Source organism: Acomys minous (genome assembly GCF_964271855.1).
Source record: "Acomys minous genome assembly, chromosome: 1".
NCBI classification, from domain to species: Eukaryota; Metazoa; Chordata; class Mammalia; order Rodentia; family Muridae; genus Acomys; species Acomys minous.
Genome location: NC_140483.1, coordinates 109,170,160 through 109,187,158, shown reverse-complemented (window position 1 = coordinate 109,187,158; position 16,999 = coordinate 109,170,160). Strand labels below are relative to the sequence as shown.

The window sequence follows — 16,999 nt, the reverse complement described above, 5'->3', positions numbered from 1 at the left end:
TTAATCCCAGCACTCAGGAAGCAGAGACAGGCAGATTTCTGTCCAGCCTGGACTAATAGTGAGTTCCAGGCCAACCAAGGATATACAGTGAAACCTTGTTCAAAAACTGTATGTATGCTGAGGCTCATGATATAAGTAGAAGATAAAAAATATATGTGTGCATGTTTATATACATCAAATTATCAAGTATAAATATACAGGAGATTTTACTCTTCCTTTTTATAGTTTATCTAGCTTCTAACATTCTAATATACTTGTGTAATTCATCTAATAAAGAATGATTTGGTAATTGCAGCACTCAGGCAGGCAGAGGCAGAAGGATCTCTGTGAGTTCGAGGCTAGTCTGATCTATAAAGTGAGTCCAGGACAACCAAGGTTCACAGAGAAACCCTGTCTCAAAAAACAAAACAAAAACAAAAAAAGAATTAAGTATTTAATTCTAAAAACATCTTTTTAAGACCCATACTTGAGAACGTAGACCTTTAATTTTTTGTCAGAAACCTCTACAAAAGAGAGCAAACTTAGGCAATGCTTAACATGTAAGTTGGAAATGTCTCTTAAATATTAAACTGCCGGGCAGTGGTGGCACACGCCTTTAATCCCAGCACTTGGAAGGCAGAAGCAGGTGGATCTCTGTGAGTTCAAGGCCAGCCCGGTCTACAAAGCGAGTCCAGGACAGCCAAGGCTACACAGAGAAACCCTGTCTTGAAAAACTAATCATCATCATCATCATAATCATCATCATCAAAGCATCTAAACATAAGATTATTCATAACAAAAAATCTAAACAAAAGATTAACATAATTATTCATAATATTAATTTCATAATTGCAAACTTACAGATTCTATAAGTTCTAGAGTTTCTGCAAATTCTGGGATGGTTTGTAGAGAAGACAATACAGCATTTGCTTCTACAGCTAGAAACTTCGTGGGTGAATTCTGCTGAGCAGAAACAGTCTGATTTTCATCCATGCTATAAAACTCAGTAGTGTGTTCCTCAAGATTATTCAGTGTGTTAGACATGCTTTCATCCATGAGGAAACTACCAGACCAGCTAGAAAAGCTTCCAGGTTGCTAAAAGTACAAAAGAAATTTCAGTATTATTTGCCATTCTCAATGTAGGCATGAATTAGATTTTAAATGAAAAATTTCAATAACATACTTCATATCATTTTAGCTAAAAAAAAATAAATAGTACCATATACAACCTTTCAACAGTAGTATACAATTTGTTTCCACTAAATCTCATTCCTTGACTAGATTTCCTTTTCCTAAATAATTTTAACAATAATGTCACTGTCAATAAAATTAGCCCTTACATTATAACTAAGACCTAAAACCTGGCCTCATTTTCTTTACAAACTTGTGACCCTCCTTCAAGGAGAATAGCAAGCTATAGTATTTTTAACTCCCTGATGAATGATGTTCTTTTAACTCTGAAGAATCTCTTTACATACTGTTATTCTCTTTATCTAAAACATTCTCTAACCAACTGTCCACACAAAGTGCTAATCTTGATTTAAGAGTGGTTTAAATACTAAGAAGTGTGCTGTGTGACTGATGATATACTTTCATCTTTTCTAACTCATCTATCTTGCTAATATATAATCATCCTGAGTGTCAAGATTAAACTTAAGTAGAACTTCCTTTAAGAACATATCCCGTGAATGAGTCTTAAGTACATCTTTCTCCTGAGTTATTATAAAACCAAATGATTTATTTCATTTTATTATATTCTATGCTTAATCTCTGTTCTCATTGCAGATTAAAACTCTAATATCAGGTTTTCTTTCTCTCTTTAGAAACGTAACTGAGGCAATTTACTTATCTTGTAAACCTAGTTTCCTGCTGTTATAATAATAAAAGAAAGAAGTTGAAGAGTCATAAAGATAACTTGTAATGAGTATAGCACTATTCAATAGAACTTTCTGAAATATGAAAATGTTCTGTACCTTCAGCAAATCAGTATGGGAGCCAGCAGTCAAATGTACAAAATGTGGTTGGTGCACATGAGGAATTTTTAATGTTTTTGAAAATTAAGTATAGCAAGAAGTAACCACATTCTCAAGAACATATTGCCTATTTTACAGGAATCACTTAATAAATGGCTTCTACTATTAAAAAATCAGGGCTGGAGAGATAGCTCAGTGGGTAAGAGTACTTGCTGCTTTTCCAGAGGACTCAAGTTTCAGTTCACAGCACCCACATGTGAACTCAAAAGCATCTATAATTCCAGTCCCAAAGGATCCTTACACCCTCTTCTGAACTCCATGAGCACTGCATGTAAATGGTACATACATGCAGGCAAAATACCCATACATATTAAATAAATAATTTTTTAAAATCATAATTTCTAAAAGGTACTGAAGATGAATACTAATAAAATGTTAAGTTTTATGTTAAAGTAAAAACAGTTGTAAAACAAGCTCTACCCATAAAGTTTCCTAAAAATAAAATAAATTAAAACAATAATTTCATTAACATAGGTGCCATTTAATTAAGTCACATTTAAGAACTAACTACTGGCTGGGTGATGACGGTGCAAGCCTTTAATCCCAGCGCTCAGAAAGCAGACGCAGGTGGATCTCTGTGAGTTCGGGGCCATCCTGGTCTACAGAGTGAGTTCCAAAACAGCCAAGGCTACACAGAGAAACCCAGTCTTGAAAAACAAAAAACAACAACAACAAAAGAAAAGTAGGAAGGAAAAGAAAAGAAATAGCTACTGAATCATATAGCCTCATCACCAAAAAATAGAAAAAAATGAAAACAAAACAAAAAACAAAGAGGGAAGCCACTGGGCCCAACAGAAAAACCATAGCATTGCAAATATACAGCTCTAATCTTAATCTCCAATGCAGTCCTCCTACTTTAACTAATTAATTAATTGAGAATTACCAAAAATATACACGAAACAGCTTAGTACAGCATAATGGAATTCAGTAAAATAGTAGTCATTATTATCACACAACTGTTTAAAAAAATAAATTTATATGAAGTCAAAGTTGCCAAATACAAATAGCCAAAACACTATGAATGTAACATTTATATAACTCCTGATTGTTTCATGGTTTTTCTTGATGTAGGTAGTTAATTGTATATATGTGTAATAATATAAATGTGTATGTAAGAAAAGAAAAATAATAAAAAGGAAAAAATAATAGTAATGTTTTCTCACCTATTGCCTATGCTCTTCTGTTTTATCTGAGTTTTTGTGCATCTATGAGATGATCATATATATGGTTTTTGTCTCTCATTTTGTCTATATAGTGGATTACATTTATTGATTTGCATATGTTGAACCATCTCTAAACCTCTAAGATGAAATCTAATTCATCATGATGGATGTTCTTTTTTGTGTGTGTTTGGATTCAGTTTGCAAATATTATAGAGAATTTTTATACCTCTGTTAATAAGAGAAATTGGTCTGCAATTCCCTTTCTTTGCTGTGTCTTTATAGGGCTTGATTATCACAGTAACTGTGTCCTTGTAAAACAAACTTCACAATATTCTTTCTGTTTCTATTTTGTGAAGTAATTTGAGGACTGTTGTCATTAACTGTTCTTTGAAGTCTGGTGGAATTCTGTGTTAATACCCTCTAGCAATGTGATTTGTTTGTTTTGTTTTGGAGACTTTTAGTGTCTGCTTCAATTTCTCTAGGTCTATTTAAATTGCATATTTGATGATGGTTTAATTTTGTAATTGGTATGTTTCAATAAAATTGTCCATTTCTTTTAGATTTTTTTAAAAATAAAATTAGAAAAAATTGTAGGAAGTCTTCCCTCAAGGATTTAAAATAACCTATTCAGTCACATCTTTAACAGCAAATTTTAAACAGTCAGCTATTTTCTCCCTTTTAATATAAAATGTGAATTACTTGAGCCTGTATATTTTCCTTATTAAGTGAGACAGATGTGCTGCATCCTGAGTTAAGGTACTGTTACTAGTTTATTCTTCAATAACTTCATATATGTACATAACACATCTTGATCATTTCCACCTGCCATGCCCCTCTTTATCCCCGAGCACCTCCCAACATGTCCTCAGCACTGGCTTGTTTTGTTTTGTTTTTGAAAATCAAAACTGAACTGGAAAGATGGCTCAGCAGTTAAGAGAAGTGATAGCTCTTCTAAAGGACCTGGGTTTGGTTCCCAGGAACCACGTGGCAGTTCCAGGGGATCTGGCAGCTTCTTCTGGCTTCCTCTGGAACTTCATATATGTGGGACACAGATACACAAGTAGACAAAACACTCATACACATAAAATAAAATGGAAAAATGTTTTAAATTTAAAAGCACTTGAATTTTTTAAGTTGTTTTGTTTTTATTTGAAGCACTGGGGGCAGAGCCCAAGGCCTCAAACATAGGAAAGGCTCCTAGCACTGAGCTACATCCCAATCCAAAAATTTCCAAAATGGCTTAAGCATGACATAATCATCTACAAATTAGGACTCTGTGGATACAACTATTTGTCACTTCTTTAACAAAACTAAAATTAACATTGAACCATGCACACTTCTAGTCTTCCTATTTACTGACGGTTTATAGTTTCAAAACAAAACCTACCTTTCCTATAAAAACTATCTCACCTACAATAATTAGCATTTCATTTTAATACCCTCTTAACTCTAATTAGACATGTCAGTTATTTGTCAGTGTGATGCTACCTGAATTCCCAGTATCTCTCAAAACTTCTGCTCTCTTGTTAAATCTGAAAGCAAGGAGGAGAAAAAGCAACTTTTTTCAGTGCTGAGACTGAACCCAAGACAATGCTCTACAACTGAACTGTAGGCCCAATCTAAAAAAAAAAAAAAAAAAAAAAGCTATCTCTAAACATAAAAAGACTTCAGATACCATTTTAAACTTCTAAAACTCTCATCTAAGTATAAATGTACATCTTTTTTCTCTAATCAATGTAGCATGGCCTATTTAATTCTTCTGGAATCTATATCATTTTTCCAATTTTAATATTTAGTTACTCTGACTAACCAAATTGAAGACATCCATGTCAACCTGCTTCTTTTGAAAGAGTTCTTTAGTGATTACAAAATCTAAATGTTCTTTCTGCTGTTTTTATTAATGTTCCCAATTTACTGAATTTATATCCTAAATAGAGTAAAAGGAAATAAAAATAATTTTGGAGCTTATCTCTCTATACCTATTGCATTTCTAATTTTATAAGCTTTTTTTTCAATTTAATGCATCATTACATGGCATGTCAAGTTTTTAAAAACCTAATATAACATAAACAGAATTTTCACAAAAATACAAACTAAGGTTTTACTCTAAGTCATTTATGATTTAAGATACATTCCTTTTGTAAAAAAATATCATAATACGGAATACTTTAAAGCATCTTGGAAGAGATATAAATCATAATCAATCAACCTCAAACTGCAAATTAATTGGGGAAAAGAGTTTCTATTAAAATGTGATGTCACATTGAAAACACTACAGATAATGAAAATATAAAAGCATTCATATGAAAGACTCTAATAATCAAATACAAATATATAAGCTCATTCCTTACAGACGGAAGTCTCTTTCTTCTAACTTCATTCTCAGCTGACATAAGAAGCAACTCAAGTTCCTTTATTTTTTTTTCCTTATCAGGATCTTCATCAACAAAGGGTTGCTAAAATAAATTTAAGAAAAGAAAAACAAGCATCATCACAATTGCTTTAAAATAGTGTTTTCATTTTTATGTTCTTCTATGAAACCTATAAAAAAAGCTTAGTGTTACGAAATCCAAATGCTACTAACCTCTTAATGCTACCGAATCAATGTATCATCATTCATTTGGAATCTAAGATATTTCAACCTTATGTTTAAAAATGGAAAAATTTAAATGTAAAAAAAAGAGGGAAAAAGCATTATTTCAGGTATGGTAGTACATACCTGCGATTCCCCCGCTCTGGAAACAGAAAGAAAGATATGTTTCCAGTTTAAAGCCATCCAGGCCTACATGGCAACATCCTATCTCAACAAGCAAAAAGAAAAGGACAAAACACAGAGATACTTATATAGTTCAGTTAGTCATTTGCCTAGTATGCAAGAAGCCCTGGGCTAGTCTCCAGCACCACGTAAGATCATGTATTGCAGGATACACTTAAAATCCCAACACTAGGTGAATGCAGATAGGAGGACTAAAAGTCCAGGGATATGCTTGGATACAAATCAAGTTCAAGGCTAGCCTGGGCTACATGATACTGATACAAAAAGAAACGAACAACAGCAAAAAAGAAAACCAAACCAAAACCCCTAAAAAAAACATATTGCATTAATTGTGTACCAAAGCCGGGTGTGGTGGCGCATGCCTTTAATCCCAGCACTCATGAGGCACAGGTAGGAGGATCACTATGAGTTCAAGGCCAGCCTGGTCTACAAAGCGGGTCCAGGACAGCCAAGGCTAACACAGGGTGACCCTGTCTCAAAAAACAAAACAAAACAAAATTCTGTGCCAAAAATGTACATCTGGAATATTTTAGATAATTGCATTGTAATATGCTATTCACAATTCAGCAACTGTTTGAATGATTTAAGTTACGAAAGTAAACAAATTACCACACTGGTGCTGCTAATCACCTCATATTTTTACATTTTATATTTTTAAAATCCATTTATACATTTCCTTTAGTTTTATACTACTCAAAGTAAAACAAACAAAAACCCAGGATTGTTCTTTATCCTTGTTTAATAGATAAGGAAATGAGAACTTTATATTCAACTTCTAAAAATGTCCAAAGCTTTATTTTTTTTCTCTCTCTCTTAGTGGAGGGTGGGCACAGCATCGTCCTACCTCTAACTTCTCAAGTGCTGGGATCAATGGTCGGTACACATCATCAGGATTCCGCTGCTTCTTGTTTTCATTTGTTTGATTTTTGTTGTTTTTGCTTTTTCAAGTATGTTTCATTCTGTAGCCCTGACTGACCTGATATTTGCTGTGTATGTAGCTCTGCTTGTCTTGAACTGTGGCAATCCTCCTGCCTCAGCTTAAAAACTGGGATTACAAGTAAATAGCACATGATGACTACCTTTCTTTGTGTTTGTTACAAATTAAACTTACCTGAATAAAGGCAGATGTCTGAACATGTTCAACACAATTGCCATCTGGTGACACATACTGATAACCAGGGATCTAAAATATAAGTAAAGCATTAGTATTATAGATTATACACTTACTAAAAATCTGATGCCAAGAAATCTTATGATAAAATGTCAACATTAAAGAGTGGAACACTAGGAATGATGGCACATGCCTTTAATGCCAGCACTCAGGAGGCAGAGGCAGACAATCTCTGTAAATTCTCAGGGTTAAATGGTGAGATACTCTCTCAAAAACAGAAACAAAAACAAAGCACCTGGAGACTGAACCTTACCTAATAACTTTGAAAATTTGTAACTACAATACTTTTTATTTAATAATTATATCACCTGTCCCTAGAACTAAAGATAAAACCGTATGTGTAGGAAATAACCTACATTTTAGATTTGCATTTTTGTCTTTTGGTTTTGAGACAGGGTTTTGATATGCAGTCCTAACCACCTGGAGCTAACTATGGGGCTGAGGCTGGTCTCAAACATCTGCTCCTCCTGCCTCAGCCTCCCCGGTGCTGGCATCACAGGTGTATCTCACCACACCTGGCTCCAAGCCTTGTTGTATCAGCCAGTGTACCTACCAATACTCTCTACCATATATTTTTACAAGTCAGCTGCTGAGGGTTACCCTATCGCCTACAGAAGATAACGGATTGTGTTCCTACTCCTATCACCACCTAATGCCAATATCTAGGTATAAAGAAAAGAGGACTTTTTCTGTTACTCATGTCTTAACAGACACTCTGACAATATACTAAATATCATCTGCTGCATTTCTAAAACATTTGTAATAAAAATTGTGAAGTTTATTTTAATTTATTGGGCACTATTCAAATACATGAGATGTTTGGAAGAAATCTGTCAATCAAATACAAATAATTATAATCTGCCCTCTTTCTATACGGCCTACCTGAATCATCACCTAATGCAAAGTCATCACACCTGAGCTCCACCCTAGAGCTCAGCTTTGACAATACTCCATTAGGATCACATTCAACTTGCTAACTCCAATAAATTAGAAACTTATTTTTCCTCAAGCTTTTCAATGAAAATCTGCTTCAAACAGTACTTCAAATAAACATTTTTTTCTTCATATCACTTCATAAGAAAAATAAGAATTATATCTTTAATAGCTTAAAATTTAAATATATAAAGCTTTCTAAATTATTAAATGAGAAACAACTCTTAAAATATTAAAAAATATCCTTATCATTCCAACATATTTTCACTGAGATTGTCAAACACATCACTGGCAGTGAGTAATTTTTGAAATTATCTTTCTACAAGTAAAAACACTTTAGGCGGTAATTTTTATAAGAAGAAACACCTTGCAGTTTATGCTACTGAAATCTAAGACTCTGAAGAAAATGTTTTTTAAAAAAATTAAAATTCTTAAACTCAAGTGTCAGCAGATAACTTATGATTCCATGTCTTCCTATTTATAAATTAAGATGTCACTTCTTTAATTGGCTCTTTTAAAAGCATGTCAAAAATTAGTAATGTTCATAAAAAGTAAAATGAAATCAAAGCTCAGGCTCAGGAAGCAGACTTAACCCTGTGCCCAATTTATCTTTTGTTAGATACTACTTGGTCTTAACAGACTTTACAATTATGTGAAAAGAACTGAGGATTATCTATTATAAATACAAAGAGACAGACAGACAGGAAAGGGGAAAACAAGGTTTCTCTATGTAGCCCTGGCTGTCCTGGACTTGCTTTGTAGACCAGGCTAACCTCGAACTCACAGAGATCCGCCTGCCTCCACCTCACTGAGTGCTGAGATTACAGGTGTGCGCCATTTTGCGCAGCAATACTGCATTTCTTAATGTGAAAAATCACATATAAAAAGAACCTCTTAAATGAAATTTGCACTAAAATATGTAAAAATTATGGCTTACTTTTTCAGTTTGGAAATTTAAATGTCTATCTTTGTCACTACCCAATTCAAATTTTATTTGCCCTTAAAAAAAAAAGACCCTTTCCCACATAGCAACTACAGAGATTGTTTTTAAATAATAAAGATATTAAAAATATGTGCCTGAACAGGTATGTAAAACTGATTCTGGGTTTGCAAATGGTCCATAGTCGCACAAGGTTTGTGTTGAAGTTTTGATGAAGATCGTTCTGATTTTATTCCATCTTGTAAGTAGCCCTCCTGCTCCACTTTTCTTCGCATCGTAGAATTCCAATGATTTTTGATAGAATTATCAGTCCTAAGAAATCAAAGCATACAATTTTAAAAGGAAAAGGGATTCCACAAATTTCAGCACTAACTTGCACAAACTATATAAGACATATTTTTATAACTGGTGAAATTAAATATTTGGAAGGTCCTTGGTGTCATGAAGCTTAAATTCTCACTGAAAGCATGGCAACAGGGAAGAAAGACCATAAATCAAGAAATAAATAAGAAAATTATCATAGCAGTGTGACTAACTAAAATAGGATGGGAATTGAGTAAGTGGGATAATTTTGGTTAAATGGACCAGGAAGACCTTTGGTGAAATGAAAGTGAAGCCAAGATCTGAAAGATGAGAGTGACCTAGCAGTACAAGAACAGGAACAAAGCCAGGTACAGGGTCGTCAGCCTCAAGTCTCGGCACTTGGAGCTAAGGGAGCAGGATGGGTGAATTCAAGGTTAGCCTGGACAACTTAGTAAGAACCTGTCTCAAAATCAAAACAGAAGAAAGACCCTTCTGTATAAAAGTTAGACCAGAACAAAGACCTCACACTAACACTGGAAAAATGAAAAAAGAAAAACAGAACTAAAAAAAAAAACCCAAAATGCAGAGCTGGAGATATAGCTGAGAGGTAAATTGTTTGTCTAGTGGTCTATCATGAGTGAGGGCCTGGGTTCAATCTTCAATTCCATTGGGAGGGGGGAGAAGGAGGGAGGGAGAAAGGGAAAATAATAATTACAGATTCTAAGTATTCTTTACCATTTCTTAGACTATTATATTTATAGAAAATTAGTTCATCAGCTCCCTTTTTACCCAAGGTTGTTTTCATAAAGGTGAACCTAGAGCTATTTATAGTATAAATTCCATTCTGCATAAACTATACACTTACTAGACACAATTCTGTTAAAGCATTAAGCTAGGTTCTACACAAAGTAAAAAGGTACATAAATACAGAAGTTCACAGCTCACTGTTTGTAACTTGGATAAAAAAATATATATTGTGCCTTACTTTCTGATGAAACAGAGACATTAATGTCCAGAGTATACAAAGATTAAGAAGGAATGCAATAAAAGCATTATTAGTTACTATGAAGTACTACATAGAGATTACAGCTATTTTTTTTTGAGATTACAGCTATTAAGCATATTCTGAGTAAGATGTAAAGTTCCCTCAGCTAAGATCTGCAGTGCTAGTGACTGTCAGAAAGTGTCTGAACAGTACGATTGACAGTGCACATAGCACATCCCTGCCTCTGAGGAAAATGCTATACTTCAGTTACATGGACAATATATACTACTTTCACAGTTTAAAGTACACCATAATTAAGAACTGAATTTCCTAACTGGATTATTCCAAAATAATTTATTTCAATCAGTGTATTTCAATTCCCTAGCCTTGTGCACAGTATCTGATGTGAAAGTGATCTCTAATTTAGATTTCATTTCACTAGCTTGTACAAGGCTCTGCCTGACTGGCAATGATACATAAACATGACTTGTGGAGTAAATAAAATGTTTATATAACTTAAAGGTCTTATTTTATTGTATAATTCTTTACCACAGAAATTATTATAAATGGTTGCTCGCATTATGCAGTCTAAATGTGAATTACAAATAAAATAAGGGGGTACTTGCAGATATGTTCAATACAAAGGTAGTAAAGATCATGCTAAAGTGCAGACACTTATTTCAGCACCTTCCAGGAAGTAATTTCGCGATCTCTGCCCAACGGTTTCCCAGCCGCTTGTGTGCTTCATATATGATCCTGTCTTCTTCTTCTGTCCAAGAAGATTTCTTTACTTCGGGGTTCAGGTGATTGTGCCATCTTTCTCTGCACTGCTTGCCTATTCTTCCTTTTAAATGTTTTGCAATTAAAGACCACCTTTTTGGTCCATATTTCTGAACTAATTCAATAACCTAAGAGGCAAAAACAAAAGTTGAAAAAAAAAACATTACCACAGGAGAATTTTAAGATGTAACTGAAGCATGCCAAGGCTGGGGTGGTCACAGACATTGGCTGAGTCTATACAGGCCCTGGGCTTGAGCTGAATGACCTCAGCAACACCAGCAACAAAAAGGGAAAGAACTCTGAATTAAGAATTCCACTTAGCGGGGACTGACTCTGACATGAACTCTGGTGCTCCATATTTGACCACTTCCCCTTGGTGGCGAGGCCTGGTGGCACTCAGGAAGGATAAGCAGGCTACCAAGATGAGACTTGATAGGCTGTGACCATATGGTGACGGAGGAGGTCCCCTTCTGTCACAGACCTAGGGGAGGGGACTAGGGTCAAAGAGGGAATGGGGGAAGAATGGGAGGATACAGTGAGGGGATAACAATGGAGATACAATCTGAATAAATTAATTAAATTTTTTAAAAAGGAATTCCACAAGCCTTTAATCCCAGCACTCATGAGGCAGAGACAAGTGGATCACTGTGAGTTCAAGGCCAGCCTGGTCTACAAAGTGAGTCCAGGACAGCCAAGGCTACCTAGAGAAACCCTATCTCAAAAAACCAAACAAACCAAGAATTCCACTTAAAATAAATACATTAAATTGTAGCTATAACTATAATAGTAAAAGGTAATTTTACTATTAGCTAATCTTTCAGCACCCAGCAAGTTCAAAATCAATTCCCAAGGAATCAAAAAATTCAAGGAGCTAATTAAAGTAACTCATAAATTAAACAATTTTCATAGAAAATTAATTTGAAATAACTATAAAATGTTTATATTTGTCTTTTCTACTCTTACAACTTTAAAAAAACAAGGGAAAATAAGCTTTAGCAAAATGCCAACTAAGTTCTTTAGGATGGACTATAATAGAAAATATTATAGGAAAGACTTATAATTATATAAATTATTAAAAGATATATAATTACTTTTTCATTTCCTCCTTTATCAAGCTGAAAAAACAGTTTGCCCATTTTTCCTACATCTTATTTGTTTTTAGTTTAATTAAAATTAGAAGAACATTTCTATTTTACTTCACTACTCCTTTGATCCACTGTCAAATGTCACATCATAATTCTATGTTGATGGACTGATTAAATTTAATATATATCAGGCCGGGCATGGTGGCACACACCTTTAATCCCACCACTAGGGAGACAGAGGCAGGTGGATTGCTATAAGTTGAGGCCAGCCTGGTCTACAAAGTGAGTCCAGGACAGCCATGGCTACACCGAGAAACCCTGTCTCAAAAGAACCAAAAAACAAACAAACAAACAAAATTTAACATACATCATTATTTTTATGGTATGTATCTACTTGTCATATTTTTTTAAACATAAGATTTAAAGGCTAAATGTTAAGGTTTGGCTATTGATTTTTGGTTTTTCTTTTTTTCCCTAGTACCAGGTATATTTAACAGATGCTCTACCACTGAACTATATTCCCAGCCCTCTTCTTACTTTCTATCTGAGTCAGGGGCTCACTAAGTTACCCAGGCAGGCCTTTAACTTGCAATGCCCTTGTAGACCTACTGAATAGCTAGAATTATAGCCAGTGTCCCAGTGTACCAGCTATTAAATATCATTTTAAAAGATCCCACATTGGGAGAATGGAGAAATAGAAGGATCCAAGGGTCCTAGAAACCTACAAGAAGAACATTATAACGGGCGGATCTGGGCCAAGAGGTCCTGCTCAAACTATGGCACCAGCCAAAAACAATACGTGCAGTAAACTTTGAACCCCTCCTCAGATCCAGCCAATGGACAGGACATTCTCCACAGTTGAGTGGACAGTGGGGACTGACTTTCACATGAACTCTAGTGTCCCATATTTGACCACGTCCCTTAGATGGGGAGACCTGGTGGCACTCAGAGGAAGGATAGCAGGCTACCAAGAAGAGACTTGATATCCTATGAGCATATACAGGGGGAGGAGGTCCCCCTCAGTCACAGTTATAGGGAAGGGGAGTAAGGGGAAAATGGGAGGGAGGAAGGAATGGGAGGATACAAGGGATGGGATAACAATTGAGATGTAATATGAATAAATTAATAAAATATTTTTAAAAGGCGTGTGCCGCCACCAAAAATAAAAAGATCCCACATTGTATTTTATTTACTCATTTCTTATCTATTATTATTTGCATGTTTACGATGTATGAGTGTAAGCATATACAAACCATGGTGACAGTGTACAAGTCAAGGGACAAACTTCATGAAGTAGTTCTCTCTTTCCACTGTGGATCCAGGGATTGAACTGAGGTTGTTGGGCTTGCACAGCAAACCTCAAGAGCTTTTACCAGTGGAGCCATCTCACCTGGCCCAGATCACACCTTTCAAAGCTTATCACTGGCCATTAAGAAAAGTCACATCAGTCCTGAGCCTTGTGAAGTAACTTTTGTTTGCTCTTATGGGTATAAGGATGCTTCATTTCTCCAAGTACATTAACAACAGGCAAGCTAAGGTCATGAATTAAAGAGCAATTCCTAGTGGAGGGCAGATGCTTCTATTCTTCAACAACTTTTATTGCACAAATAATTGGTGTCTTATTATAAACCCTTTGGAAACATGATGTGCTGGCATTTATCTAATCATGGGGTTCATTTAAGGTCAAGAAAAAAAATTACAACTATTTCTTACATATCAAGTTATTAAGTGTGAAAATAAAATTAAAATCCATTTTTAATGTTAATTAAATTTTGACAGAAAATTATGCCTTAAATATTGTTATAGTAAGCTTTAAATAAAGCATTCTTCCTTTTGTAAATGGATCTCTCAAAAAGGATTGTATTTGCCGGGCGTGGTGGTGCACACCTTTAATCCCAGCACTTGGCAGGCAGAGGCAGGCGGATCACTGTGAGTTCGAAGCCAGCCTGGTCTACAAAGCAAGTCCAGGATAGCCAAGGCTACACAGAGAAACCCTGTCTCGAAAAACCAAAAAAAAAACAAACAAACAAAAAAGGATTGTATTTATTATAGGCAGTTTCACTCATCATTACCCAGGGGATGGAGGGTTGGGAACCTAAATTTCAAGATATTCAACATTCAATTCTTATGTACACAGGCTCAAAAAAAAAAAAAGCAATACCAAGTACCTAAAAAAAAAAAAAAGAAGCGTGAGCTAGGAAGGTGATTAAGTTATTAAAGTGCTTGCTTCCCTTGCAAGCACGAAGACCTGAGTTCCATCTCTAGAAAGCACATTTAAAGAGCTGGGCATAGTGGCATGCACTTGCAATCTCACCCTTAGGAAGGCAGAAGGGCAGATCCATGATGCTCACTGGCCCACCAACCTACCCCTATTTGGCAAGTTTAAAGCCAATGAGAGACCCTATTACATAAAAAATGGTGGATGACACTGTTTTGAGGAACACCACCACCTAATGTAGACCTCAGCTGCCTCATGTATGTACACAACACATGTATGCCACCTCCAATACATACACTTACTACACACACACACACACACACACACACACACACACACACACACACACACAGAGTCACCGCACTTTATGTTACAACATGTTAAAATAAATCTAATCTATCTACACAGTGAACATAAGGAATATGAACATAGATGAGAAAGGCAGTAAGCCTGATGGTCTGAGATCCAAATGATTGGTGGAGAGAACCAGCTCCCACAAACTATCCCATGACCTCCACATGTGAGCTGTGGCATGAGCATCCATGCATTCAAACATGTGCCCAAACACATACATGCAAACAAATAATACTTTAATTTTTTCAAAAGAACATGAGCATGTTACCCTCTGATCTTCTTCCTTAGTCCAAGGACCCTTTATCAATTCTGGATTTAAAACCTTCTGCCATCGGTGTTGGCACTGAAAATCAGAACGATTCTGAAAGAATTTGGACAATTTTATTGTTGAATAAATGCCTCCCAGGAAGCAAATTAACCCAAATTTAAGTATATCCACATGATGAAAATATGAATCAATAATATGCTCAATATCAAATTTTTACACATAATGTTTATTTTACATGTCTAAAAACCCAATTCTTTTCTTTTAATCACAAATAAAATGATATATTTAAAATTAAAATATGTACCTCTATGCTATCCTTTATAACACAGTAAACAGGAAGACATGTTCCATAAAAAACTGATCCAGAGCTGGGCGTGGTGGTGCACACCTTTAATCCCAGCACTTGGGAGACAGAGTCAGATGGATCTCTGTGAGTTCGAGGCCAGCCTAGTCTACAAAGTGAGTCCAGGACAGCCAGGGCTGTTACACAGAGAAACACTGTTTTGAAAAACAAAAACAAACAAAAAAAAATTGATCCAGAATTGAGGAATAAATGACAGTAGGCAGAAAACTGTATGAAGTAGATATAAACCTTTAAACATATAGCAGGTAAAATTCATACAGCATAAGTTAAAAAAAAAAACCCAAAGGCATCAGTAAACTCTATGTGGTATTAAAAGTACATTTATAAATGACGCCCTTCAAATTATCAATAAAACATGAAACAAGGATTTACATTACACATTATATAATGTATACATATATACATTTTAAGTAAGTTAAAATTTGACACTTAAAAATGAGCTGGGGATACAGCTCTGGGGTAGTGTGCTCAACTAACATGTATAAGGCCCCAGGTACAATCCCAGTACACGTGCCCCTCGCAAACACATGTGCGAAAAATGAAAGAGCTTAAACTCTAAAAGTAATAAATAAATGAAGCTTAACTTTAATCTGTTCATGACCAAGTACTGCTAAGATAACAATAGTCATAATACATAATACCTACTATTTTGTTACCAATTTTCAACTTATAAAACTATCTGTTCATAAGAGGCTATAAATAATATATAGATATATCTATATAGATAGATATATAATAATCATTTGCCAGCCATTGGGCAAAATATCTTCGTTACTACCACAGACAGAGTTCAGCCTAAAAATGGGCAAGCTTGGATGCAGGCAGAGTCGACAGCCAAACTCTGCCAAGACAGAGTAAGCAAGTCCTCAATAGCTCCTGCCTCACAAATACATTGTCAGATATATTGGACGAGAAGGCTGAAGATGATGCTCCAACGTTATAAAGAGTTTTGGGTGAGTGTTCAGGCAGCAAACTGTCTCTGTCATTTTCTCATTTTGGAAGCTGTCTACTCAGGTAATTAATTTTATTCCTTCTCAAGTCTCTGATGGAGTTGAAGACCAGATAGCTTAGTTTTACAATTAAGCTTAGTTGTTTAGGGTTAAGATGTTTTTAGGTCTAGATAGATGTTTTAAGTTGATAAATATGAGATATGAGAGATAATGATTTACATTTAGAATATTAGACGCACCAAGGTAGGAAAGATGTTTTCTTCAAGGCTGCCAAATACAAATAGTCAAAACAATATGAATGTAACATTTATATAATTCCTGATTGTTCCATGGTGATTCTTGCTGCAGGTAGTTTATTATATATATGTGTCATAATATAAATGTATATGTAAAAAATAAAAATTTAAAAATAAAAAATAAATTATACTTATGAAATATTTTGAAAGTTATTGACATATTCACAAAGTTGAGAATGGTAGTACTGTTCAGGACATTTGTTTTCCAAATAGTCTGGTAAAATCTTATCTTTTATTATTCTATGTTTTCCTCAAAATGACCCTGTGTCCCTAAGCAGTGATTATTATTTTTTTGAGTATGACAGAGAATGTGCTGTGAAAAAGTTAAGCCAGTGATGGAATGAATGAATTCAGAAAGGCTGTCTGAAGAATCTAAAACTTTTCTTCTAAAAATTTATGAA

General features: G+C 34.9%; 1 protein-coding gene across 3 annotated transcripts in view; it reads right to left on the bottom strand.

The window, feature by feature from the left end:
* MYBL1 (MYB proto-oncogene like 1) overlaps window positions 1-16,999 on the bottom strand; it is a 36,993-nt gene that overhangs the window by 10,588 nt on the left and 9,406 nt on the right. For all 3 annotated transcript variants that reach the window (XR_014778683.1, XM_084779246.1, XM_084779247.1), the window contains exons 4-9: window positions 14,989-15,081; window positions 10,971-11,191; window positions 9,133-9,307; window positions 7,063-7,134; window positions 5,527-5,631; window positions 841-1,074 (exon numbers count right to left, since the gene is read on the bottom strand). Coding sequence is in view for 2 of the 3 variants with exons in the window: in XM_084779246.1 (XP_084635372.1) it covers window positions 841-1,074; window positions 5,527-5,631; window positions 7,063-7,134; window positions 9,133-9,307; window positions 10,971-11,191; window positions 14,989-15,081 (900 nt within the window). In the remaining variant the exon portion in view is untranslated. The remainder of the gene's footprint in view (window positions 1-840; window positions 1,075-5,526; window positions 5,632-7,062; window positions 7,135-9,132; window positions 9,308-10,970; window positions 11,192-14,988; window positions 15,082-16,999) is intronic.